Source organism: Hibiscus syriacus, unplaced genomic scaffold (assembly GCF_006381635.1).
Source record: "Hibiscus syriacus cultivar Baekdansim isolate YM2019G1 unplaced genomic scaffold, ASM638163v2 tig00110387_pilon, whole genome shotgun sequence".
NCBI lineage: Eukaryota > Viridiplantae > Streptophyta > Magnoliopsida > Malvales > Malvaceae > Hibiscus > Hibiscus syriacus.
In genome coordinates this window covers 1783791-1810534 of record NW_024062717.1, presented here as the reverse complement: position 1 = coordinate 1810534, position 26744 = coordinate 1783791, and the positions used below count along the sequence as shown (strand labels likewise).

The 26744-nt window shown below is 35.7% G+C and overlaps 1 protein-coding gene and 1 pseudogene across 1 annotated transcript; both read left to right on the top strand.

Annotated features, from left to right (window-relative positions):
- The first annotated feature begins 2225 nt into the window (after positions 1 to 2225).
- Positions 2226 to 4439, top strand: LOC120122378 (annotated as a pseudogene).
- An 8523-nt stretch (positions 4440 to 12962) lies between these two features.
- Positions 12963 to 16007, top strand: LOC120122632. Its single transcript, XM_039141756.1, has 3 exons — positions 12963 to 13225; positions 13951 to 14031; positions 15504 to 16007. The coding sequence occupies exons 1-3, from the start codon at positions 13067 to 13069 to the stop codon at positions 15900 to 15902; spliced, it is 639 nt and encodes a 212-aa protein (XP_038997687.1). The 5' UTR covers positions 12963 to 13066; the 3' UTR covers positions 15903 to 16007.
- The last annotated feature ends 10737 nt before the right edge of the window (positions 16008 to 26744 follow it).

Below are 26744 nucleotides of genomic sequence, written 5' to 3'. Positions count from 1 at the left end.
GCCAATTGTAGTCCTGACGTAAGTAGTAGATCTAGAGTACATATCACAAATCACCCGGATATAAGCAGTTGGGATCCGTCTCGTTTCCATTGTCTTCCATATCGTATCGCGGGGAACGTTATCATACGCCTTCTCAAGGTCAATGAACGCCATGTGAAGATCTCTATTTTTTCCCTATATTTCTCCATAAGCCGTCGAAGTAGATGAATCGCCTCCATAGTAGACCTGTCTGGCATAAAGCCAAATTGGTTTTCCGAAACCCTAGTAGCATGTCTCAACCTAGTCTCTATCACCATTTCCCATAGCTTCATGGTATGGCTGAGTAGTTTAATACCTCTGTAGTTGCCACAACATTGGAGATCTCCTTTATTCTTATAGATTGGTATCACCGTAGACTCTCTCCACTCCTCTGGCATCTTGGCAGTCTCTAAAATAATATTAAAGATGTTGGTCAACCACCTAACTCCCTCTTCTCCTAGTGTCAACCACACAGTGGTAGGAATTTGATCTGGACCGACAGCTTTGTCCCTCCCCATCTTTCTAAGAGTCATTTTGACTTCCTCAAACTCAATCGTACTTGTAGGGCAGTCAGTGGTCGAATCATGATGGTCTGCTGACCTATCAACGACACTATCTCTACATGGAGAGTCACCATCATTAAATAAGCCAAAGAAGTAACTACCCCAAACCCTCTTAATATCATGATCTTTAACTAAAAGAACACCATTGTTGTCCTTAATATACCTAATGCTACCTAGACCTTTTTTCTTATTTTCCCTGGATTTTGCAAGCCTGAAGATGACGTTTTGTCCTTCCTTGGTGTCTAATCTCTTGTACATTTCCTCGTATGCTTTATCCTTTGCTTTAGCCACTGTTTTCTTGGCTTCCCGTTTTGCCTCCTTGTATCTTTGTTTAGCTCTCGACCTTTCTTCGTCGTCATTGCATTGTAGAAACTCTTTGAAGCAAATTTGCTTTGTCTTTACCTTAGTTTGGACTTCTTCGTTCCACCACCATGATTCTTTATGGTCCTTGACCTTCCCTGTCGACAACCCAAGGGTGTTTTTTCCCACCTCTCTGATGGAATTTGCCATATTTTTCCATAACATATCTGCATTATTTGAGTTTGTAGTTCCAAAACCTGAATTAGACAAAACCTTACTCCTAAAGGCATCAGCTGTCGCTCCATGTAAGTTTTATTTATGATACTCTTAATTTTGATAAATACATATTTTAAGATATATATATATATATATATATATATATATATATATATATATATATATATATATATATATATATATAATATATATAATATCATGTATTTGTCTTCTTCATTATCTCTTCATATGTAGAGAGTTATTGCTCTTATCGTTGATGTCTTAATTTATGTTTATTTTTCGCATAAGAATTTCTAACAGTCAGCCAATTGCTGGGACGATTACAACAACAACGAACAAAGGATAAAGAAATGCTTTAAAAAAAACCAGCAGTGATCAACAAGATTGATTCAGTTTCCCAGAGAGATTGTATTCTGCTTTGGAGTGGATTAGTGACTCCACCGGTGTCCGATTCCACCACCACTTTTGTTCAACCTTGTCGGTGGGTAATGACGACTCCAAGCCAAAAAGCAATAACTTTCCCGACATTTGACAACATGATAGCTCCACCTACAACTCCCCATGTTAGTTCCAAATTAAAGCCGCAACGCCTGGTTTTTTCGAACGAGAATCAAAACCAGCGTCGTAGTTGACTTTCAGGTTTCCGTGAGATTTCTTGCTTTCCAAAGTCTCCAACAAAGTTCATTGAGTCTCAATGAGAAGAAATCGAGACATTTTCAAACATATCCAACCACTATTTGTTAAAACCAGGAAAGCCTTAAGCTGCAGTAACAATGTTGTTCATTTTACCATATAATAATTCAAATGGTTTGAATTGGAGATTGATTTTGATCCGGTGGATTCAACTTTATTTTGAGTGGATCCGGAATAATACATGTGTTCCATTTGCATGCTATCTCATTAGCATTTTGCAGACCGCAAACAAACGCTCTCTCTGTCGGTTGCACCAACTTTCTTTACGTTACGTTTAGTTTCTCTCCACTTTGCCCTCTTATTTCTATCTTCTTTGTTTTTCCTCTTCCTTTTCTCTCTGTAAGGTTTTTCTTTTCGATTCCTTCCTTTTTTTTGTTTGTTGGTTTTTTTTGTAATAATCATAAGAAAAAAGTTATGTCGAAGAAGAGGAAATCTGAAGCTACGCGGCTTGACGAGGTATGTCGGAGCATGAACACCACCTTCTGCAGCGCGGCTAACTCTCTTTCTCAGCTTTACTCGCACGCTATGAACCACCAGGGCCTCTCTTTCCAGGCCGGTGAACGTCACGCCATGGTTTGTGTTTTGTTCCTTCAGTATTTTTTATTTATTTATTTCGTATCTCAATCCCTCTCCCTCTCTTGCTTAGTATAGTTTCCTTGATATGTTGTTTGAGAATTGAATTTTCCATGAATCGAAAATTCTATTAGGAATACTAGACTTATAAGAAACTAAATTATGTTGGTATTTGATTGCCAATTACATTTGAATTTTCCATGCGTCAGCTGTCTATTTTCCATGATTTAAGTATGGTTTCATGGTTGGTAATTTGGTACTGCATCTGATTATATTTATCCCTCCTCTCCCCCTTCTTTTTTTGTCTGACAGGAGAAACTTTTCCAGTGGATTTTGAGGCAGCGGCAAGGACTGAAGGTGAAGACAGCTGACATAGTTGCTTAGTTGCAGGTATCTTCTGTGATTTCTTTCTCTTAATTGTTTTGATGAATCTCTTTGGACTTTGGAGGTGCTCCCTGTCCACTGATTTGACGAAACTTTGCAAGTATGTTTCCGCTTCATTCTGATCATCTGGTGAATTTAATTGGAATGTCCAAGCAGTTGAGCATTTTAACTAGAACAGTTTGTTTGAAGATTTTAACAGATATGAGAGAGTAAAGAGGGTAGAGTAAAAAAGAAGTTTGTGTCACCGGTTTGCTGGGATTCTAAATCGGTAGACGCATGACTGATAAAACTGAAATAATGATACTTTACTGGAAAGTTGTTGCTGTTAAGGCTTTCTCTACATCCTGATATCTAAACTGCACAATTCACACTGGGGATATTATCTTCTGCAAATTTTGCTCAAGCTCTGTTATAGTGATGTGTGGTCATGTTGTTTCTAGCATATTTTTGTTGTTGATTTCAGCATGGGTCATGGATGTTCTTAGATAATAAGTTTGAAATTTTTTTACCTTTCTCAAAGACCCAAGAAATTGAGACCTCTCCAAATTTGACTGATATTTTAGTAGACATAATGTCGTAAAATGCTCCTAACGTTTATTTAAATAGTCATTTTTGTTTCTATTCTTTTTTTCTTTTTGGAGCACTTTCCTCGCAACGTTTTATTTTGAGGCAAAAAATCTCATATGAGGATGGAAACTATAAGCCAACAAACTGTTAATGCTCCAAAATAAGGATCTTTTTATCCTAAAATGAAACAATGGGGCCCAAAATGCTTCCAAAAAAAAAAGATAAGGATCAAAGTAATTATTTAGTCAAATGTTAGGGGCTTTCGGCTCCAAAATGAAATATTGGATTCAGAATACTCTTAAAAAAGAATATGGGCCAAAGCGGCCATTTAGTCCAACATTAGGGACATTTTTGACATTATACATATTTAGCATTGGCATCGCTTAGGAAGTAAGCTGAATGGCTGCAATTTACAATTCCCTTCTCGTTTTATTAGTCTTTTAGAGTTCAGAGTTTGAAGTATATGAGATTAGTGGGAAATGGAGGAATATAACAAGTTAATATACTGAGAAAATAGCTGGTTTTGTATAGAGATCAGTATTCAAATGTGCAGTTAATGTGGTGAAAATGTAACTACATGATCAATATTGTCTGGATTGTAATGATTGTTAGGTACCATATCACCAATTATAGAGGATTTAACACTGTGTTATGTCTAGTATTTGACATGAATCATTTTGTTTGTGTATGATATGTAGTTGATAGACTAACAGCTTACTTTCATGAACATATGGTGGAAGATAAAGAGTTACATTTATATGGAAAATGAAGTGATAATTGAGCATCTTGTTTTTTGAATTTACGTAGAATGAGCTTGAATACGGAGCGGAGGAGCTCCCAATGTCCCCCAGACTGCCATTTCAGCACCAGCACCCTCAAGCTGCAACACAGCTGGACACTTTAAGTTCTCCTTTTTCTTCAATATCAGCTACCACAACTGCACACGGAGTTCATATTGGGGATTATCAATCAAAGAACTCTGTATTTGCAAATGCACTCTCCAGTCTTGTTTCTCGGAATAATGAAACCAACTACACTAACCTACAAAATAGGGAAACCAATTCCCCAAGCACTAATGATTGCATGGACATTGGATGCCGATAGTCAACACCAAGGTTTTCTTTTCTGAAATTTCTATATGCAAATGTACTGCAAGTTCAATATTGATGTGTTATTATCATGTATTATTTCATATCTTGTCTAATATTGGTGGTTTCTCCTGGCTGGGGGGTATCTAGGTCTAGCCAAAGCCCGATCTAGCAAGAAACAAGTGCTGGAAGATATCGCAAAAGGTTAGCTAGCTTAGAGTGTTAGGTTTACAAACTTACGATGCCTTGTGCTTCAGGCAACCCTAGTGGATGATGATGACCGAGGTATAGTTGTAAAGTATATATACCAATCCAAAGCAATCATTTATGCTTTTGTTACTTCTTTGAGGAATCCATTTGCTTCAATTTTCAAAGAATGAATCACCATTCCATTTGTATTTTTTAAACTCGTTCCATCAATATTGTCTCATTTCTTATTATTTAAAAATTACCATTGATAAAAGTATAAAAAAATTATGCTTTTAGAACTTTCAATCAAATTAGTTTTGAATGTATAGTTTATAAAATTCAATTATGTAAAATAATTAGAATTAAAATTTAAAAAGTGTACTAATTAAAAAATACAATAAAAATAACTTTATTGGAGCGAGCATAGTTGGTCGTTGTGCAAGACGGGGCAATGGTAGGTAAATAGGCCAAGGAGTAACTTGGTGGTGCAAGATGGCAAATGGCGAAGACTCGTAAGGAAATGGCTGATTTGAGGTGCCAGAAAGAGAGATTTTCTGCAAAGATTCAATGGTAATTTTCTCTGAGGTTCGGTTCGGATCATCCTTCACCTTAAACATATTATAAAAATTATGGGACTTGTTTACTCTCTTGCAATAAAATTTGAATTTTGTTTTTTGTTTATTGGTTGAAATCATCATTTATCCTTTTTCTTTATGCGGGTAATTCATAGTTTAGGTGGAGTTATCTCGACACATGTATTTAATTTGCAATGGTTTCTCAATCCTTTTTCTTTTTCGAGATGCTTGAATAAGCTCAGGGGATATGATTCCCCAATATATGTATATATTTTTTCCATGGGGGATGATCTATGTTTTTCTAAGGTCTTGGACAAGTTTTCTTGTCTTTGACAGACGCATTTTTTTCCGTTTTGGTTGGTAAGAATGTTTCGATTTATTTGTAAAATGAGGCATCTCCGTGTGTTAAGCCAATGAAAGAGGTCACTTGATGTTGCGGAAGACGGTTATCGGATAGAGAAAAATCGCAACTGATAATTTGAGAAAATAAAAAAAATGAAGATAAAGAAGACACAAAATTTACGTGGAAAACCCTAAATAATATAGGGTAAAAACCACGGGCAAAGGTAGAAGAATTTCACTATGAGAAAATAGGAATTACAACTTCTCTCGATCTACCAAGGAGAAAACAATGATAATTCTCTCTTGATAAAAAGGAGAAAACAACTCTCAAGAAACTCTCTAAATTCTCTCTAGTATTGGAAGAAAGCTAGAATGCTTTGGGATAGTTTTGAAGCTAAATGAGCTAGGGTATTTATAGTTGAATCATAAGGACTAATTTGTAAATATCCTAAAGTTTAGTGACTAAAGTTTATAATTTCCCCTTTCATTTTTTCAATAAATTGCTACACCTTTTTGACTATGCGTCATTCGGTGCATTTGTTTATTTATTTTTCTTTCAAATTTCAACTTGCACCTTTCGGTGCATTGAATTTTCTACAATCTCCCACTTGAAGATTTGATTGGAACAATCATATCTTCACACCATTCTTTCTACCTTGTATCTTCATGTTGCTTACGTTTTTTACAAACCACAAGTGGATCGACACCAGTTAAATTTATCAGCATTTATTGCCTTCGTCATGAAATCTGCTATGTTGTCTTTGGTATGGATCTTCTGCATATCTACCGTTCCTTCTTCCACCTTTTCACGAATGAAATAGTACTGAACTCGTATGTGCTTTGTCCTTGAATGAAATGTTGGATTCCTTGCTAGATGCAAGGTGCTTTGACTGTCACAAGACAAATAGACATACTCTTGATTGTGCACAAGCTCCTCCAATAACATCTTCAACCAAATTGCTTCTTTACTGGCTTGTGTAGCTGCTACATATTATGCCTCTGTTGTGGATATAGCCACAATTGACTGCAATTTTGAAACCCAGCTTACAGCTCCACCAGCAACTTTGAACACATATCCTGTTGTAGATTTGCTTTTATCCAAATCCCCTGCATAGTCAGAATCGACATACCCATTGATAAGTAAATTTGATCCTCCGTAACATAATGCAACATTCGAGGTCCCTTTGATGTACCGACTAACCACTCCCACTGCTTGTGCAATGTCTGGTCTTGTGCATATCATAGCGAACATTAAACTTCCCACTGCTGATGCATACGGTACTCGAGACATCTTCATCCTCTCTTCTTCACTGCTAGGACTCATATTGGAGGATAATTTGAAGTTAATAGGAAGAGGGGTAGAAATTGGCTTACAATCTTGCATGCTGAATCGTGACAAGATCTTCTTCAAGTAATTCTTTTGTGAAATCCAAATCTTCCTATTACTTCTGTCTCGGTTAATTTGCATCCCTAGAATCTTGTTTGCTGATCCCAAGTCCTTCATTTCAAATTCCCTAGCCAGTTCTGCCTTCAATTCTTCAATATGATCTTTGTTATCACCAGACCTCTTAAAATAAGCATAAGGGTCTGCATTAAGTCTGTTGTATCCAAGGCACATAATGAAGGAATCAAATCTCTTATACCAATACCTCGGCGCCTGCTTTAGACCGTACAGAGATTTGTTCAACCTGCAAACCAAGTTCTTCTTTTCTTTTTCTTCAAAACCTTCAGGCTGGAGCATGTAAATCTCTTCTTCAAGATTTCCATGAAGAAAAGTTGTTTTAACATCTTGCTGCTCTAGATGTAAGTTCAATGTAGCACACATTGCCAAAACTACTCAAACTGTTGTTAGTCGAACCACTGGAGAAAATATTTCATTGAAATCAATACCATCTTTTTTAGCATATCCTTTGACCACCAATTTTGCACGATACCTCTCAACTTGATCGTCACCATTTCGTTTGATTTTGAAGACCCATTTGTTACCAATTGGCTTCTTTCCTTGTGGTAGTGGTACAAGGTCCCATGTATTATTTTTATGAAGGGCTTCGATTTCTTCTTGCATTGCCATCATCTACAGTGAAGCATCTGAGCTGTTTATTGCCTCCTGGTATGTTGATGGCTCACCGTCCTCTGTTAAAAGGCAGTATGCAATATTACCTTCTATAACATAATCTGAGTGCCAATTGGGACGCCTTCTCACACGATCTGATTGACGAGTTGTTGGAGCTTCAGAACTCTCTAGTTCTTGTTCATCATGTGTTGGTTCTGCTTCAGAAGAATCTCCTTGTTCAACCTCTTTTTCCACATGTATCTGTGTAGTCTCTGACTTTTCAGTGCTATCATTGTCTTCTTTTCTTTGTAGTTTATCCTCTTCAAAGATAACATCCCTGCTGATGATCACTTTGCGGGTAGTGGGATCCCACAAGCGATACCCCTTGACTCCATCAGCATACCCCAAGAATTTGCATTTCCTGGATTTTGGATCCAGCTTTGAGATTTCTTGGGAGTTGTACATCACGTACACAATACTTCCAAATATATGGAGGTTTGAATAATCAGTTGGTTTACTAGTCCACATCTCCATTGGTGTCTTCAGCTCTATTGTAGTTGATGGAGCTCGATTCACCAAATAACAGGCGGTATTGATTGCTTCTGCCCAGAATGATTTTTCTAGGCCTCCATCCCTCAATATTGCTCTTGTTCTTTCTAACAAGGTTCTGTTCATCCGCTCTGCCACTCCATTTTGTTGAGGAGTGCTTGCCACTGTGAACTGTCTTTTAATACCTTCTTTCCTGCAAAAGTCATCAAATTCTTCAATTGTGTATTCTCCTCCATTATCTGTTCTGAAACACTTGATCTTATTTCCAAAATCAAGTTCCACCCGCACTTTGAAGTTTTTGAAAGTTGAAAACACATCTGACTTCTTCTTAATAGGGTACACCCAACATCTCCTAGAGTAGTCATCAATAAATGAGACAAAGTATTTTGCTCCGCCTAGGGATGTAACTGGTACTTGCCATACGTCAGAGTGAACCAATTCTAGAACACTTTTGCCTCTAGAATTTGATTTGTTGAATTTCAACCGGTGTTGCTTACTTGTTACGCAATGCTCACACAAAGGAAGTGTTACCTTTGTTAAGCCTGGAAGTAGTTTTTGCTCCACAAGGACTTTCATCCCTTGTTCTGACATGTGTCCAAGTTTCTGATGCCATAACATTGCAGAATCTGAACTACATGAGGCAACAGAGGCTTCTGCTTCTAGCAAAGTCTCTCCCTTCAGCATGTACAAGTTTGCTTCTATCTTTTCGCCTTTCAGCACCACAAGCGCTCCACGGAACACCTTTATGATTCCTTTTCGTGTTTCAATTTTGCTTCCATTATTATCCAACAATCCGTAGGATAATAAATTTTTCTTCAGGCCTTTCACGTATCGCACATCTCGAACAACTTTAATTGTTCCATCATACATCTTCAATTTGATGGTTCCCACGCCAACGATCTCTAAGGCATGATCATTGCAACTATACATAGATCCTCCTGAGACAGGTTCATAATGATGGAACCATTCTCTTCTTGAGGTCATATGATATGTTGCTCCCGAATCAATGAGTCATATGTCTGCATATCTCTTTCTACCTTCCACGGTGGTTGACGTTTCACAGCATAGAGCATCTCCATCATCTGAAGTGTTTGCGGTATTGCCTTGTGGATTGAAGTTTTTATTTAGACTCCAACAATCCTTCTTCAAGTGACCATTCTTTCCATAGTTGTAACACTTTAAATTCTTCTTGCTCCTCGACTTCGATCTACCATGTTTGTGACTGCTGCTTTGGCCACGTTCCGTTGATCTCCCTCTCATCGTTGTCAATGCTTCTGCTTGTTGCAGATTTACTTGTCTGTCTTCCTTGTTTTTGCACTGATTTTCTTCTTGTAGAACAGCAGCTGCAACATCATCGAAGACTAGACTGGTGACATTACTGTTTGTCAAGTTGATGATGAGTTGATCGTACGAATCTGGTAGACTTTGAAGTAGAAGTTCAGCACGTTCTTGTTCTCCTATTTTACAGCTTAAATATGTAAGCTAAGAAAATAAGGTGTTCAGTGTATTTAAGTGCTCCGTTACTGAAGTAGATTTTGGCATACGGAGAGTGTACAATTTCCTCTTAAGGAAAATTTTATTGTGCAGCGATGTGGCCTCGTACAATTTGGTGAGATGATCTCATATCTCCTTAGCTGTCTTCTTCTCCTCGATGCTTGACAATACTTCATCTGCTAATGCTAGATGAAAATTTGCCATAGCATTCTCGTCCATCTCGTTCCATTTGATGTCATCTGCGAAATCCACCGGCCTTTCACTGATAGCTGCTAGACAACCGTCTTTTCTCAGGATAGCCTTCATCTTCAATTTCCACAATGAGAAATTTCTCCCATTGAATTTTTCAATATCAAATTTCGTTGCCATAACTTCTTTTACGGATAGCTCCCACTATTTCACTATCGTGAATAGTTCTCTGGAACCTTCAAAGAATGGGTAATACCTTCTTACTTTCTTATATTGGAGGATCCACCTTTTGGTGGCAACCACAAAGACAATAAGCAGATATTACACACTCTAATCTAGTTCTTATACCAATTGTTGCGGAAGACGGCTATCGGATAGAGCAAAATCGCAACTGATAATTTGAGAAAATAAAAAAATGAAAATAAAGAAGACACAAAATTTACGTGGAAAACCCCTAAATAATATAGGGTAAAAACCACGGGCAACGGTAGAAGAATTTCACTATGAGAAAATAGGAATTACAACTTCTCTCGATTTACCAAGGAGAAAACAATGATAATTCTCTCTTGATAAAAAGGAGAAACTCTCAAGAAACTCTCTAAATTCTCTCTAGTATTGGAAGAAAGCTAGAATGCTTTGGGATAGTTTTAAAGCTAAATGAGCTAGGGTATTTATAGTTGAATCATAAGGACTAATTTGTAAATACCTTAAAGTTTAGTGACTAAAGTTTGTAATTTCCCCTTTCATTTTTTCAACAAATTGCTGTACCTTTTTGACTATGCATCATTCGGTGCATTTGTTTATTTTTTTTTCTTTCAAATTTCAACTTGCACTTTTCGGTGCATTGAATTTTCTACACTTGACACCCTCGAGAAGATCTGGCTGACAAACGAAGGTTTTTTATCGTTGATACAAACGATAGGGAGGCCTTTGTCCCCCCCCCACACACACATCATACTCTATACTTATAATGGTTACAATAGATTTCCTGCTAGTTGGGCAGAGGCATCCCACGTTCCTCAAAGTTTTGATGAATTATGGGGCAACCACTTCACCGATGCAATATTGCTGCAGAGGTAGTTCAACGCTTTTCGGGTGGACACCTCTACACCCTGTGGTTGGCAGTGGATCAATTTATATTGCCAGAGCCAGAGTGGAGGCATCTTAACTTTTTTGACCAATGTTACATAAAAGGACATTTTAATCTTTTTGGCTAGTAGAGAAGGAAACTCGATACCCTCTAAGAGATTCGGTTGACGAGTAGAGGCTTCTTTGTCAAGGTAGGAGCATAGAGATGGGTATCAATCTCTCATTCCTAATATAAAGACATCTCGACACTCATAGTAGCAATGAAGGTAGTCCATTTGATGAGTGGAGGCAACTGACACTCTTGAGCTAGCCCATAAAGCTTTTTTAGTAAAAGTGTAAGGTAACTCTTTCCTGGTATGAATTAAGTAGAGATAAAGCTTTTGGATGGAGGTTTCTTTACGTCCTGTGAGGTAATAAAAGAGCAATTACTATTTCCATGAAGGGGTATCCCACTTTTTTGGTCGGTGTTAAGAAGAGTCCATAGATTAACAGAGTCATTTGAATGCTCTTGGCCAATTTAGATGTGGTAACTCAGTCTGCGGTAATGCACAGTAAGTGTAGCGGAGGTAACTTCACGTTTTAAAATTATGTTGATATGACTAAGACATCTTTACCTTGGTAGAAGTGAAGAGTTGAAATACCTTTCGCTTGGGCAAATGACATCTCGATACTCATTAAAACACAATGAAATCGCTCATATTGCTAGAGCAGAGGCTTTACATTCCCTTATGTCGTTTCCATTAGTAGTAAGCTTGGGGTAGAGATATCTCGACCCTTGACAGAGACAACTCAATAATGTCCGAGAGTGGAGACATCTTCATTTCCCTTTGACAACAAAGACATAGCTCGTTTGGTCAGTTAATGTGGAGGCAAATCAACATATTTAATCAGAGAGAAAAAGTACCCATTAGAATAACATAATGAATGAGTCTCAACACCATGACGACATGATGAAGGAAATAAGTGACTCAATCCCAGTACTAACAAAATTTGTAGAGTTCTAATAAACGTAGGGAGAAGAACTTTGTTCCTTTACATTTATTAGAAGTGTTTAGTACTTCATAGTACACTAAGAGGCAATTTTCTTCCAACTTCGTTGAAGAAGTAGTTTTAGTCCAAGTCTTGTCAAGTTTTAAGATAGAGACGTAGATCTAACTACTAAGTTTTGTCTAACCTAGCTTCCAACCCATGAGACTAATGGTAAGGCTATTGCCGTTTCTATTGACTACATGATGCTTACTAGCGTTACATGTGTGTCCTACTAAGTTAAGAGGAATGATCAGAGAGAATTTTCTATTGTCGTGGGCTTGACGTTATTTTTCGAGATAAGACTCCCTTCCTTTTAAAGTTACCTCTGGTGCAATTGAGGAGGCATCTCATGCAATGGTTAGTTTATAAAGTTACATGGGTGATTTATCAGGGTTGTTCGTCAGGTTAGTAGCTGGGTGTCGCTTCCCTGATTGAGTTGCATGCTTCTAGGGAGATCCTTTACTCATGCTGTTGGCCCTTATTTGGCATTACTCCTAGTGTTGTTGTATTGAGCATTTATGTTAGTGGCGATGTTATGTTGGTCTTCGAGCACTCGTTGCAGGAACAATTTATGTGAGGAGATTGCGTCACATTGTCATCTTCATTTTTCTAGGGATCTTTACCCACACATGCATGTAATGCGGGTCAAATCTATTAGACTTGAGGTATGATATATACTCATCGATGTTGAGTAGGAGTGACTCCCTATCAGGACAACCACAACCATTCCAGTCATTGTCCTCGTATGCATTCATGTCATCTTATGATTTTTTAATGTCCCATTCAACTGTGAGATTGTTGATCCAACGCATATAGGGTCGCTACTCTGCATAGATCATCCATCCCCGTATGATTGAGGGGCGTCAAAAATCTTTTAATTATTTGACAGTATAGGCACATCACACAGATGCCGCTACTCGGATCCGGGTTAAAATGAAGAGATAAGAAAGGCAGCCCATAAGGGCCCATGGGATAGCTCAAATAAATGGGGTTGTATCGTATGCTGCATTCCTAAATCAGAATCGTCACTTTCTTTCAAACTCTAAACATCCGCAAATTCCCCCGCACCCTAATCTACAATTCCCTTACCTCTCTCTCGTTTCGTTTTTATTTATTGTCAAAATATAAATAATAATGACGAAGAAGAGAAAATCCGATGCCACGCGCCTTGACGAGGTTGATCGCACCATGTACACCAGCTTTTGCAGCGCCGCTAACTCCCTCTCCCAGCTTTATACTCAGGCCATGAACCACCAACGCCTTTCCTTTCAAGCCGGTGAACGTCACGCGCTGGTTTGCTTCCTAACCATCTCCCTTTCCCTAATAATATTTTATTCCTGTTTGAATGAATCCTGTAATTTTTTATGCGTTGTTGAATCCTATAATTTCTGTTATGATAACCAAATCTAATCGCTTTAATTTCAATATTGTATCCTTTCTGTTATAATATCCTAAATAAAATATGAAATCAACATAATTGGGATTTCATGTGCCACAAACTGCTTAATTTTGCTCTTATGTGCAACGATTTTTATGTGTTAAGTGCTGTTATAGCTTAATGAGTTGATCATCTGCAATTTTATATGAATTTTCTTCTTAAATTTTTATTTGATTTTTGCTTTATAGATAACCTTTTTGAAGAAACATAAAGTTAATTGCAAATGCAGTCGGAAAAAATATTGAACTGAATCTTTTTAAATTTTCTTTTTGTTCGTATAAAATGAAATATTAAAATTTTACTTGATTGAAATTGATCAAAGCCTAAAGTAGGGTAAATGCTCAACCTTTTAGTTCATATAAAAGTAAAACCTCAAGGTATTCAAAGGCTTTTTAGTTTTTCAAAGCGATAAACAATTTGTAAAGGGGCTAATCTAATGGAACTTTAAAGTTTAAATAAACGAACACTCTATTTGTTTGGATTTTTAGTTATATTCATTGGTGGTTTTGGTGTATGGAACTTATTTTCATTGTGTATTAACTTCCTGTCTAACAGTATAGATCTTCGTTTTCCTTCCCAGGAGAAACTCTATCAATGGATTCTGAGGCATCAAGAAGAAGGGTCAAGGGCAACAACTGTCGATATAGTTGCTTATTTGCAGGTTTGTTTTTTGTCATCTGTTGCTCTCCTTAATAGCTAACTAGTTATTTTCCTCTGCTGTTCTCATATGCTTTAAATTGAATTTTGCAATTGAACTGGATATCTATGCCGAGTCAAGTGTCATTTGAACATTAAAATGCTTTCTTCAAGTCCCTCAATCCTATTATTTACACACTATTTTAAATAATATGATGGCCATACTATTCCATTTAATTCTAGTTCTTTTTTCCCTTCTTCAAAGGACGAAAGGAGTTGAAGGTTTCCAAATTTAGTTTATTTATGCATTGTTCTGAGTTCTGTATATGAAAGACAATCTTGAATATCATTTTGGGGGGTACAGTTTTCAATTTGAATGGTTTTTTTTTTTTGGATATTTATACTTTGCTGAACTTCATGCTTTATATCACTTATGAAATAAGCATACTACTTATAAAATAAGTAAATAAATTCCAAATATTTTACTGTATTTTACTAAGTGTATTATGTATGTTTCACATTTTTTTCTTTCATTTGTTCTGTTTATAAAAGTAATAATGTGAAGTAAAATATTTTTGCTAATAGTAATATAATTCAGTCAAGTAAGCATGTAAGTAAATTATCGTAGAAGATAAGTTTTTTTTTGTCTTTAGAAGGAAGTCAATATATATATTAATTTTGGCATTTACATTTAAATAAATATTAATTTTGTTTCTTAATGTTGTTATCATGGAAGTAATAGCTGACCGAAACACATTTTACTGTGAAATCAGTAAGTGATTGTGATTTATATTTAAATGTTTCAAGTGTATTATTTAAGTGTTTTTTATATTTTACTTTTATTTAATAATTTTGTTCTATCATTTGTTTTTTGTTTTCTTTCCTCTAAACACTCTTGGGGCTTGATTGAGTGCCAAATTCTGCCAATTTATTCCCTCAAGGGTTTTCATGATTGGCTGCCGTGTAGAAGTAGTCAATTAACCTTTATGGTTTCTTTGTAATGAGTTAGATTATAGAATTGTAGGAGAAAAAAAAAAGCACGCATTTTGCATATGCCTTTATAGTGATGATGCACCTATGAAGTATGCATTTTTCATATGCCCCTATAGAGATGCCGCATCTATGAATTTTGCATATGCCGCATCTATGAAGAATACATGTTTTGCGTGTCTTTATTGAGATGACGTGTCTATGGTGTATGCATGATTCTGCAAGAAAAATACTGTTACAAAAGGAACAGAGAAACTTGGTGTAAGATATAAGGTATTTGCCAAATCAAATTTTGAAGACCATGGGGATAATGGAGGAAACATCATGTGGTAACGGATTAAAAATGAATTTCTGAAAAACTACTTTCTCATTACCGATTTAAGATTTGTTCCTATGGATTTGTTCAACATGCACCCTTCTATCCTTGAGCTTTCTCATTTAAACAAAATCTTTTCTTAATCTCTTTTTTCCAAACACTTTCAAATTTTCTATAATATTCTTTTGCAGAATGAGCTCGAATATGGAGGAGAGGAGGCGCCAATGTCCCCTAGGCTGCCATTGCAGCACCCATATTCGCAAACTCCAACGCAGTTGAACAGTTTAGGCGCCCCTGTTTCTTGCAATCCATTCTCATCAGCAATTGCTGGGCAAGGAAGTCGGTCTGGTGATAATCAAGTTAAGAATTCGGTTTTCTCAAATGCCCTCTCAAGCCCTGTTCGCAGGAGCCTTCAGCACTACCATGTGACGCAGAGCAGTTACAATTCAAACAACGTTCTATCTTCACTAAACGGACAACGCAATAACGAGAGCAACTACCCTCACCAACAAAATAGGGATGCCAATTCCCCTATCTCCAATGACTGCATGGACATGCATTCCGATAGTCCTGCCCATGATTCTCCTTGATAAAATATTTCGCATATGCTTTTCTAGTGGTAAAATTTATTGTGGTGTTAGAATTTCTGAAATCCGCTTCATTATAGTGCAAAATTCAATTCATAAGTTTGCCTTGTCATATTTCTTTGATAGTTGTATGTTGTCATTCAATATTTGCCTTGAGCGGCCGTCATGTTTTTGGGCTTATTTGTGAAATTTGTTTGGTGCGGTGCCGGGCGGCGTTGAAATTTGTATTACATAATATACAATTGGCATGGTGATAATGGTTGTCTTGTTCATATGGAGTTCATTGTCATCCATTAGGGTTCTATGTCATAATTTTCTCTATCTTGTGATATCCTCCTGTAAGATTTGTTTAATAAAGTTCAGTATGCTAATAAGTTATTCATGCTATCATTTCATTAGGAGGCTTATGAGATTTTTTCAAACCTAAAGGGGTAATTTAGTGTTTCCAAACATGATGGGTAAGTGTATTTTATACCAAATCTCAATTAGGATGGGCATGGGTTGGGTCAGGTTAGATTTTCGGTCAATCCTGCTTGACCCGAAAATTATACATCCTCCACTTGAATCTGACCGACCGGAAAATGTTTACCCTCCTCCCGACTTGAATTCGATCCGACTTTTTGAGATAAAATTCGATCCGACCTTTTGAGATAAAATCTGAATCTGACCCAAAATAATATATTTAACAAAAAATATTATTTTTTATTTAATAAAAATAGGGATTTAATTGAAAAAATAATATATAAAGGGGTATTATTGCAATTATACCTAAATATAAAAGTAAAATTATATATTTTTCTCGGGTCGGGTATTTTTCACCCTAAATCCGAATCTGATCCGACCCGAACACGATCTCTAGAAAAACCCAAATTGAACCCGAAATTTTTTTAAAAAAAATCTACTCGATCTAATGGAATGAGGTCGGAACCCATCAGATTTGGATTCCATACCCATCCCTAATCTCAATAGGATTTCTTTTACCCTATATGTAAAATTTAAGTTTTCTATGTGATAAGTTTACACATTTCTTTTAACATTTGATTAATGTGTGTAAAATATCAAAATCAAATAATATTAACACCCAAATCGATATAAAGATTTAATTAACATGATATCGATATTTTTTAGAATCAATCAGAATGTTTTGAAATTTTAAAATTAATTTAAAGTATGTGCTATAATTTTAGTGAGTAGTTAACCTTAAAAAGAATTATTTGCATTAAATATGATGGCCTGTGAACCCTTTGTGTTAACAGCCTCGGCACATTCATTACCCTCTGACCAGAAAACATAAATGGAACAATCATCTGTTCTAAAGGATTCGTCAAGTCATTTTATGAGACTTGTATGTCTATTCATGCCAGCTTCGGCATGCCAGCCCCCATGGCCTTTGGCTGGACCAGATGTGCCTTTGCTTGGCGTCGCCCCTTGCCCTATTTAGGGTGGGCGTAGAAAAGGATGTTTAATAGCCATTGCAGGTGATATTTCATAAGTTTAATGTTCAAATTCAAGCATATGCTGTTAGTAAAATAGTATTGTTGCAAAACAACATCGTTAGCATTGACAAATAATAAGTAATAATTAAGTAACAGAGATAATTAAACGATATATTATGTCGTCGTAGAAGTCATTACCTTAGAAGTAATTTTGTTCGGATTGGTGTAATCTTGAAAGTGGATGTTATCTCCCAAAGATAACACAATCTTCCAAACTTTGTACACCAAATTGAGGAAGTGAAATACATTTGCGTTGATCTCTTCGATAGAAAATTTCTCTGAAAAGAAAATACAAAAACTACTAATTATATATCTATTTAGGGAGATGGATTATCCATTATATAAGAGTGTCAAAAGAATAACATTATCAATTAACAAACATCCACTCCAACAACTCCCTAGATAACCGACTCCCTAAAAATAACCCTTTAAATTTTACATTATTAACCTATGTAATTTCTGTGTATTTCAATTTGTTTATATAATAATTATTGAGTGATGAATTTCAATTGATTTTACATTCGAATATTAACAACTGTAATTTTTTTATTATTTATGGAATGAGCATTTATATATATATAAAGATATGATCACAATCTGGCCATCTACTTACATCTAGAGGATGTTTGTTGTCATGGGTTTTGGGGACAAGGTAGCCCCAATCACATTTAATTGTCCTTTTGACAGACCAACCCTATTGATTTGAAGCATGGCTGGTTTGATCACTGTCTGGACCATACTCTACAAATTTTTTAAAATTTCTACACTATTGACTTGGTGGCACCAAGAAATACAAATGTTTTAGTTGTTTTGTCAACTAAGGGGAGAACTATTTGAGATCTTATCATTATTTGGTGATAGTAATTCTACTTCTCAATCTGATCCCTCACATGATTGAACGTATAGTAATGTTTCTTCTTTCTATTTGTATCAAATGTAATGCCAACTCACATGGACCTTATTCCTTAGCCGACGGACCCGTTTCGTTATCTCTTGAAATTGGATTATGTTAGAAATAATGAAATAATCCAATTAAGCGTAAATAATATTATCGTACAGAGAATATTAATTTGAAGCAGGAAGTTGATCAGAGGATATGTTTGATGCTTCATAAGAAATTTGGAGCCAATTTGCGTGGAGGATCACTTGTGCGAAGGCTCCAAGGAAACATGTACGGAGGATCTTTCGGATGCTTTAAGGAAAATTGAGTGGAGGATATGGCAGTGGTGAAGGTAGCTCCAAAGATATAAAAATAATTCAAACTAGAATTTGCTAAGACGTGTATAAACAATTTCTTTAAGATAAATTTATCATCTCCTTAACGATCGAGAACGTTGAAAATCTATCTTCTAAGATATAACAACAACTTGTTTATTAAAGAGATAAGATGAAATGAAAAGACAACAGTTGAAGAGATTAAATGAAATTAATGAAAATTAACCGACATAATGATAAGATGAACAATCCACAATAATTAATAGCAAAAACTAAACTGCTAGCAAATGTTTAATCGTCTTTGGGACACCAAGAGTCAAAATCTATTGAGGAAAAAAAAAATCTAAAACAGGCTAAAATTTCAACAGGTTCTACTTAGGCTCAATTGGCTCAAACACTTCCGTATCTGCCAGGTCGTGCAGGTGCACAACCAACCCTAGATGAGATTGATTTGCACCGTTATGCACCCATGTACAAGAGAGAGCATCATGGCTTGTACATTCACTAAACATCAAATTGGTTCTAGCTAATAGACACCTTTCAAACCTCCATACTCTTTTCATGTAGGATGAAAATATTTTAACCACCAGATGTTTCTCAACAATTTTGCATGTAGCTTACTTTGAGCAGCAATTTCTCATTTATCATTTAACCATTTTGAACATATTATACATTGTTTTAAAGATGGAGTAGACATAAAACCATAATTTTATTATTCAAACCTCAAATTTTATCCAAAGATAATATGCCTCAAAGTCCCAAAATATTCATTATTTTCTAACAATCTCTCACGTGAATAAAATTAATAGATCAAAGAATTTTAATGACTCTTGTGGTCATAAAATCTACGCTAAATATTTGCATAGGATAAATAAACATGAACCCTTGAGCCTTCCATTGTAAAAGAATATTTACTTTACTAGTTGATTAATGATATCGTTTGACTTCTGTGTATCTTTCTCTCCACTTTTAAATTTAGTCGGTTCTTATGTTTCTGTCTATATACAAAGATTACTGCCCATTACAGACGCGCATATGATATTAATGATATTAATGACTGCATATGAATACTGTACAACTATGTATTTATGTATTTATTTATACATGCATTGCATTTTATCTATATTTTTTAATTTTCTGACTGCCGGAGGTCTTCCACGGAAGCTACTCTCAACCTGGCGTTGGGGGCAGCCTACTACCCTACCTCCCCCTTACCCCATTACATATGGGAATTGGGTTTTGTTGTTGTTGTTGTTGTAGTTGATTAATAGATAGATGTCCTTGAATTGATTTGTTATTTATGTAAATATTAATATCTCACACACATATCTCAATGAAGAGATTTTGATTCTTATGAGTATGTTCATATGGTCGTGAACATCTATTGATTCTACAAAAGTTTTAGAGAACTATACCTCAATAGTCTTCTTGAAACAGGCTCACTTCTCACACATGTGATTTATGTTGTTCGACTCACCAAAAACACACAATGATCATTAAAAACATTGTTTAACCTTTTACATATTTTAATCATTGTTTTCATCATAATAATAGAACTGGAATAAAAACTCCCACAATGACCTCACAAGGTTTATGGAAGTAAGTTATCCCTTTGAACCTAGATCTTGAGATTTCTAGTCAATTAAGTTGAATTTTTCTTCACATAGCGCCTTAAATATTAATGGACTTCAGTTTCATTCCTTTTGATGTTTTATCAACTTAATCTCTGTTTAATCCTTTGGTTAGTGAATTTACAATATTATCTTTTGATTTTATAAAATCAATAAAGATAGTTACAGTTGAGATCAAATATCTAATAATGTTATATTAACGATGCACGAGTCTTGACTTACCATTACACATTATGTTTTATACTCTACCAATAATTGTTTGGTTATTACAATATATACATATTTTGGGCACATGGTTTGACCAATTAAGAATATATTCTAAGAAGTTTCATAGTCATTCTTCATATTTCTTATAATTGTCTACAACTATGAATTCAGATTATATTGTGGATCTGGTTATAATTATTTGTCTTAAGAATTTTCATGACACTCCTCCAATGTATAAGCATATCAAATCGTGCCTTTAATACCTTGAATATCAAATATCCAATAAACATCAGATAATCCTTCTAACATAGTAGGATATTTGAAATAATGCGATATGTAATTCTAAGTATACTTGAAATATCTAAGTACTCTCATATTCACTTTTCAATGGTTCTTCCCTAGATTGCTTGTAAATATGTTCAAAACGTTCACAAAGAAAACAATATTTTGTCTTGTACAGCTCATAAGATACATTTGATTTTTTACCTTTGCATATTTCATTTGGTTAACACTTTCACTTTTATTTTGGATCAATGTTGACTCATATCTAATGGAATTTTGACTATACCATAATCATCCTTGTTAAATTTTTCAAAAATTGTATCCACATAATGTGACTGAGTCAATATGAGACCTTCAAATGATCTTTTAATTTGGATACCCAAAATTACACATCTAACATCATATATTTCATGTCAAATCTTGAATTTAACAGTCTTTGATACATTTTATCATTTCATCATTACTCCCAACAATGAGTATATCATCACCATGTAAGCACAAGATTACACATCTATTAACAATCTTTTTAACATGCACATATTTTTCACACTCATTAATTTTGAATCTATTTACCATTATGACATTATCAAAAATTTTATGTAATTATTTTGGTGCTTGCGTAAGTCCACACAAAAACTTCACCAATTTATAAGTTTTTCTTTCTTGATCTGCAACTACATAACCTTCAAGTTGTTACATGTAAATCTCTTAATCAAGATATATGTTTAGGAGATATATGTTAAAATTCATCTGAAGTATTTCTAGACTCTACAAAGTGACAATTGTAAGTATCATCTTTATAGAAGTTATTTTTTATATAAGATAAAAAAATATTAAAGTAGTCAATGCCTTCCTTTTGTCAATAACCTTTTATAACTAACATGGTCATGTACTTAACAATTGGTTCATTTGTTTCATTTTTTTAAATCCATTTAGAATTTAATGGTTTTGATTTCATGAGAAATATAATATCTCGATTTTTAAAAATTGAATACGATCTAGTTTTAAACATATGGTATCGAATATTTTTATAAATTATTTTATATCAAGTAGTTTTGAACTAAATATCATTTAATGATTTAAGTAATTTATTATTGTATGTACATGTGTATTCAATTTCAAATTAAAGTAAATTTACCTATATATATGAGATAGGAAACAACTATATAGTGTAAAATCTTTTAGTTTTACATATATTTAAGATTATTGGATGAGTGAAAATAGAAGTATGTGATTAATCGTAAAAAATGAAAAGATATTCATTGGAAAAAAAACAATGAGTTAATCTCAGTCTTCTATTTACACTCATCCAATACTACATCAAAATAGGTTTTTAGCGGCGTTTTTTAGTCATATAGCAGAGTTTAAAAACGCCGCTAAAAACCTTTGTGGCGCAAAAACAAACGTCGCAAAAAGCACCGCTGAAACAAGCGTCGCAAAAGGTAACGGCATTTGTCGTTCACAAACGCCGCTAAAGGTTATGTTTTTAGCGGCGTTTTTTACAAACGCCTCTAAAGGTAATGATATTTAGCGGCGTTTCTTTACAAACGCTGCTAAAGGTTATGATATTTAACAGTGTTTTATCTTTTCTTTTGTGGCGTTTGTTCTAAAAAAACGCCGCTAAAAGTTATGTCATATAGTGGCGTTTGTGAATGCAAAATGCCGCTATTGACTATGTATATAGAGGCGTTTCTATATAAACGCAGTAAAAGATTTAGAACTTTAGTGGCGTTTTTCAAAAACGCTGGTATTGACTATGTATTTAACGGCGTTTTTGCATACAAACGCTGCAAATTAAAACTATTTTTCAAATGTTTTTTCTACTCTTTTGTTACCCAAATTTAATCTGTAGCATTATCCAATAAATTTTACATCCATAACAACATACTTGAAATACATAACAAGAAAATAGCCATAGTTCAATATGGCTTACTAAAGCAATAGTTTATCAATTATTTGCTTCAGATAATTATAAAACAACTTTATTGTCAGTAAAAAAGACCGAATGTTTCTCTGCTAAATGATTATTGTCAGGAATTTACAAAATGGTAACAAATAAAAGAATTGACAATATTTCCTTCTTTGCTAAGGCCAGGTCTCTTGAAAGACGGTAAATAAGACTTTAGTGATTGATCGAAGCAGTAACAACATCTTGTATGGAAAACCAACCGCGTGATATGGGTTCATATGTTTATTGCTTCAAGGAAGTGACAAACGTTTATACTCTGCCTTTCATCCAGCAACTGCAGGGGTTGAAAAAACACTATTGTGTCAGAAAATTGATATGAGATGGACTGTCATATTTCATATAAGTCAACTGAACAGCAAATAAAAATCGAATACAAGGGTTCGAAGAACTAACTCTTTTGCATGCCTGAACTATATCAGATTTCGGTACTACAACGCTACCAAAAACTTCCTGCAATTGTCATTCGCAACCTCACCACTCTAGTCCAGTTCTAGACACAAAAAAGTAAACTACACAAGTTTTTTAAGCATAAAATACCTTGCTGACTTATCACTTAAGCAATAACTCCTTCACCATGCCACACATGCCCTTAAAAGTAATAACATGAGGCATGAACTCTATGTGTGCAAACAAAAATATTTCCCTTTCCATGTCCTTACAACTTGCAAATTTGGCACAAGATCAGTATGCCTACATGCTAAGGGGAGACCAGGAGAAACAAGACTGTGATAGAGATCAAGGGAAAATGTTATCATAAACCAAATATATCCAACTAAGATTATGTTAAATTCAAGTCCAATCTCCTAATTCAGAACAATGAAATTCACATTGTTTTAAGTCGTATTTATCAATGCACTAATTGTTTAATGGGGAACAAGATGGAAATACTTACATATCTCTTCTCCCAATCATACTTGCACTCAGCAATAGCAGACAAGAAAGTCAACATCATCGAACCACGTCGATCACCTCTAAGGCCGCCAATCCCAAACTATGAACAGAATGCAAAATGAAAGGCACCATTTATTAGAATGAAAACCGCAACAAGGGAAACATAACTACAAATATTTGGGAAAGGCAATGAGCGCATACATCTATCTTACTGAACTATATCAGATTTCGGTACTACAACACTACCACAAACTTCCTGCAATTGTCATTCGCAACCTCACCAATCAACTAGTCCAGTTCTAGACACAAAAAAGTAAACTACACAAGTTTTTGAAGCATAAAATATCTTGTTGAAGTATTGCTCAAGCAATAACTCCTTCACTATGCCACTCATACCCTTAAAAGTAATAACATGAGGCATAAACTCTATGTGTTCAAGCAAAGAATATTTCCCTTTCCATGTCCCTACAACTTGCAAATTTGGCACAAGATCAGTATGCCTACATGCTAAGGGGAGACCAGGAGAAACAAGACTGTGATAGAGATCAAGGGAAAATGTTATCATAAACCAAATATATCCAGCTAAGATTATGTTAAATTCAAGTCCAATCTCCTAATTCAGAACAATGAAATTCACATTGTTTTAAGTCGTATTTATCAATGCACTAATTGTTTAATGGGGAACAAGATGGAAATACTTACATATCTCTTCTCCCAATCATACTTGCACTCAGCAATAGCAGGCAAGAAAGTCAACATCATGGAACCACGTCGATCACCTCTAAGGCCGCCACTCCCAAACTATGAACAGAATGCAAAATGAAAGGCACCATTTATTAGAATAAAAACCGCAACAAGGGAAACATAACTACAAATATTTGGGAAAGGCAATGAGCGCATACATCTATCTTACTGAACTATATCAGATTTCGGTACTACAACGCTACCACAAACTTCCTGCAATTGTCATTCGCAACCTCACCAATCAACTAGTCCAGTTCTAGACACAAAAAAGTAAACTACACAAGTTTTTGAAGCATAAAATATCTTGTTGAAGTATTGCTCAAGCAATAACTCCTTCACCATACTACTCATGCCCTTAAAAGTAATAACATGAGGCATAAACTCTATGTGTTCAAGCAAAGAATATTTCCCTTTCCATGTCCCTACAACTTGCAAATTTGGCACAAGATCAGTATGCCTACATGCTAAGGGGAGACCAGGAGCAACAAGACAGTGAGAGAGGTCAAGGGAAAATGTTATCATAAACCAAATATATCCAGCTAAGATTATGTTAAATTCAAGTCCAATCTCCTAATTCAGAAAAATGAAATTCACATTGTTTTGAGTTGTATTTATCAATGCACTAATAAACTTGTAACTATGAGAGAGAGTGTCAGAGAGAAAGCGGAAGAGAGAGGGAGGTTTTCAGTTGGTCAGTCTTCCGACGAAGATTAGACGGTTTTCGTTGATAATCTGAGTAAGAGGGTAACTTGGAAAACACTTAAGGAAATTTTTCAAAAAAAAGGGGAGTGTTGTACGTGTTTACATCCCAAACAATCTTAACAAGCTGAATTATAGAAATTACACGTTCGCTTTCGTCCAGTTTGCAAAGGAGGATGGGTTGATGAAGGCATTAGCAAATGTTAATGGTAATTGGATAGATGGCAAGAAGATCTCGGTAGGAGTTGCCAAGTACCAGAAGCAGAGACTCAGGTAGGCTGTTAGAAGCAATGGCAGAAAGGAAGAAGATAAGTGGAATAAGGATGTGTCTCGGAGTAGAAAAGCTGGATCAGAGTCATACAGCCGACTGAGAGATGAGAGATCTTACAAGGATGCGTTAGCATCTTTGTACGGAAGGAGGGAAGGTCCGGCGGCAAAATAGATTCGGGAGGGTCATATAGTTAAGGAAGTAGGAATGAGGAATTTGTGGGAAATGCATATCCCCTCAGACGAATATGATTGGGTGAAAAGATCATTAACTGGGATCATCAAATCCCACTTGGATCTAGAGATAGTAGTGAAGGGGCTGGCTAGTGAAGGGATCAAGGTCAAGGGAGTTAAATGGGGATATACTTGGAATTCTTGCATCTTAATCTTTGGTTCGAAGGAAGAGTTCGAGGAGGTGTGGTTGAGCAGACGAGAGGAAGTGTCCTTTTAGTTTGATTGGCTTGATCCACTGATGAGTATAGATGGAGTTCCGATGGCATTATGTTCGGTAGAGTTGGTTGGAACCCCCTTACTATGTTGTAATGTATTTTTTTTTTGGAAAAGCTCGTCTCAAGGTGGGGGAAACTGGTGTGTTTCCATGAATTCATGATCAGAGGAGAGGATTTGGCGGTGGTAAGAGCTTTGTTGAGGGTGGCCAGTCCTTATAATGTACAGGATACTGTCACATTGAGCTCATATGGGAGATCATACAAGGTAAAAATTAGTGTGGGTTCGGTCAATTCAAAACAGGAAAGTTTTTCTGCAGAAATTCTTACGGTGGCCGGAGATGGAGAGTCTAGAGACGAAACTCCATCAGAGGAGAAAGAAGTACGGAGTTCAGGAGGAATAGGCAGCCCACAACTGCTACCCCATGACTCTAGGGATTCAGTAGACAGATGGTTGGTAGGGGAAACCCGTACAACAATAGCAGGCGACAGTGGAAGTAAGCAATTAATGCTGCAGGAAGGAGAAGGTCAATATAGTGGTGCTAAGGTGTCAGGTTTTTCTGAAGAAGATTTGAATTTCAAAGAAGATTACAGGGGTCTTGAGCTAAGGAATGATTGTATTAATGAAGTTGATGAAGCCCAACAAGAGTACTTGAGTGAGCCCAATACAAATAATTATAGAATTTCGCCATCTGGGCCTGCTATTAATTTATTAAAACTGGGTTATGGTAACCGTTTGGAGCCCCGTGTGGAAATGGAAGGAGAGCAGCAACAATCTGGTTCGGATGAACCAAAATTACAGATTTTGGCTACTGTCTCGTCAGACTTAAACTCTAATTCGTTGCTTGCTGGGTCCTCAGATAGAGGGCTTTCAAATAATACAATTGAGGAAAGGTCAGAGGAAGCTATTGTCAGGGATAAGGAAGTATGCAGTGCGGTTGCAAAAGAGGTGGAAAAGGAAATAAGGCCAGTTATTTTGAGTACTCACCAGGGGCTAG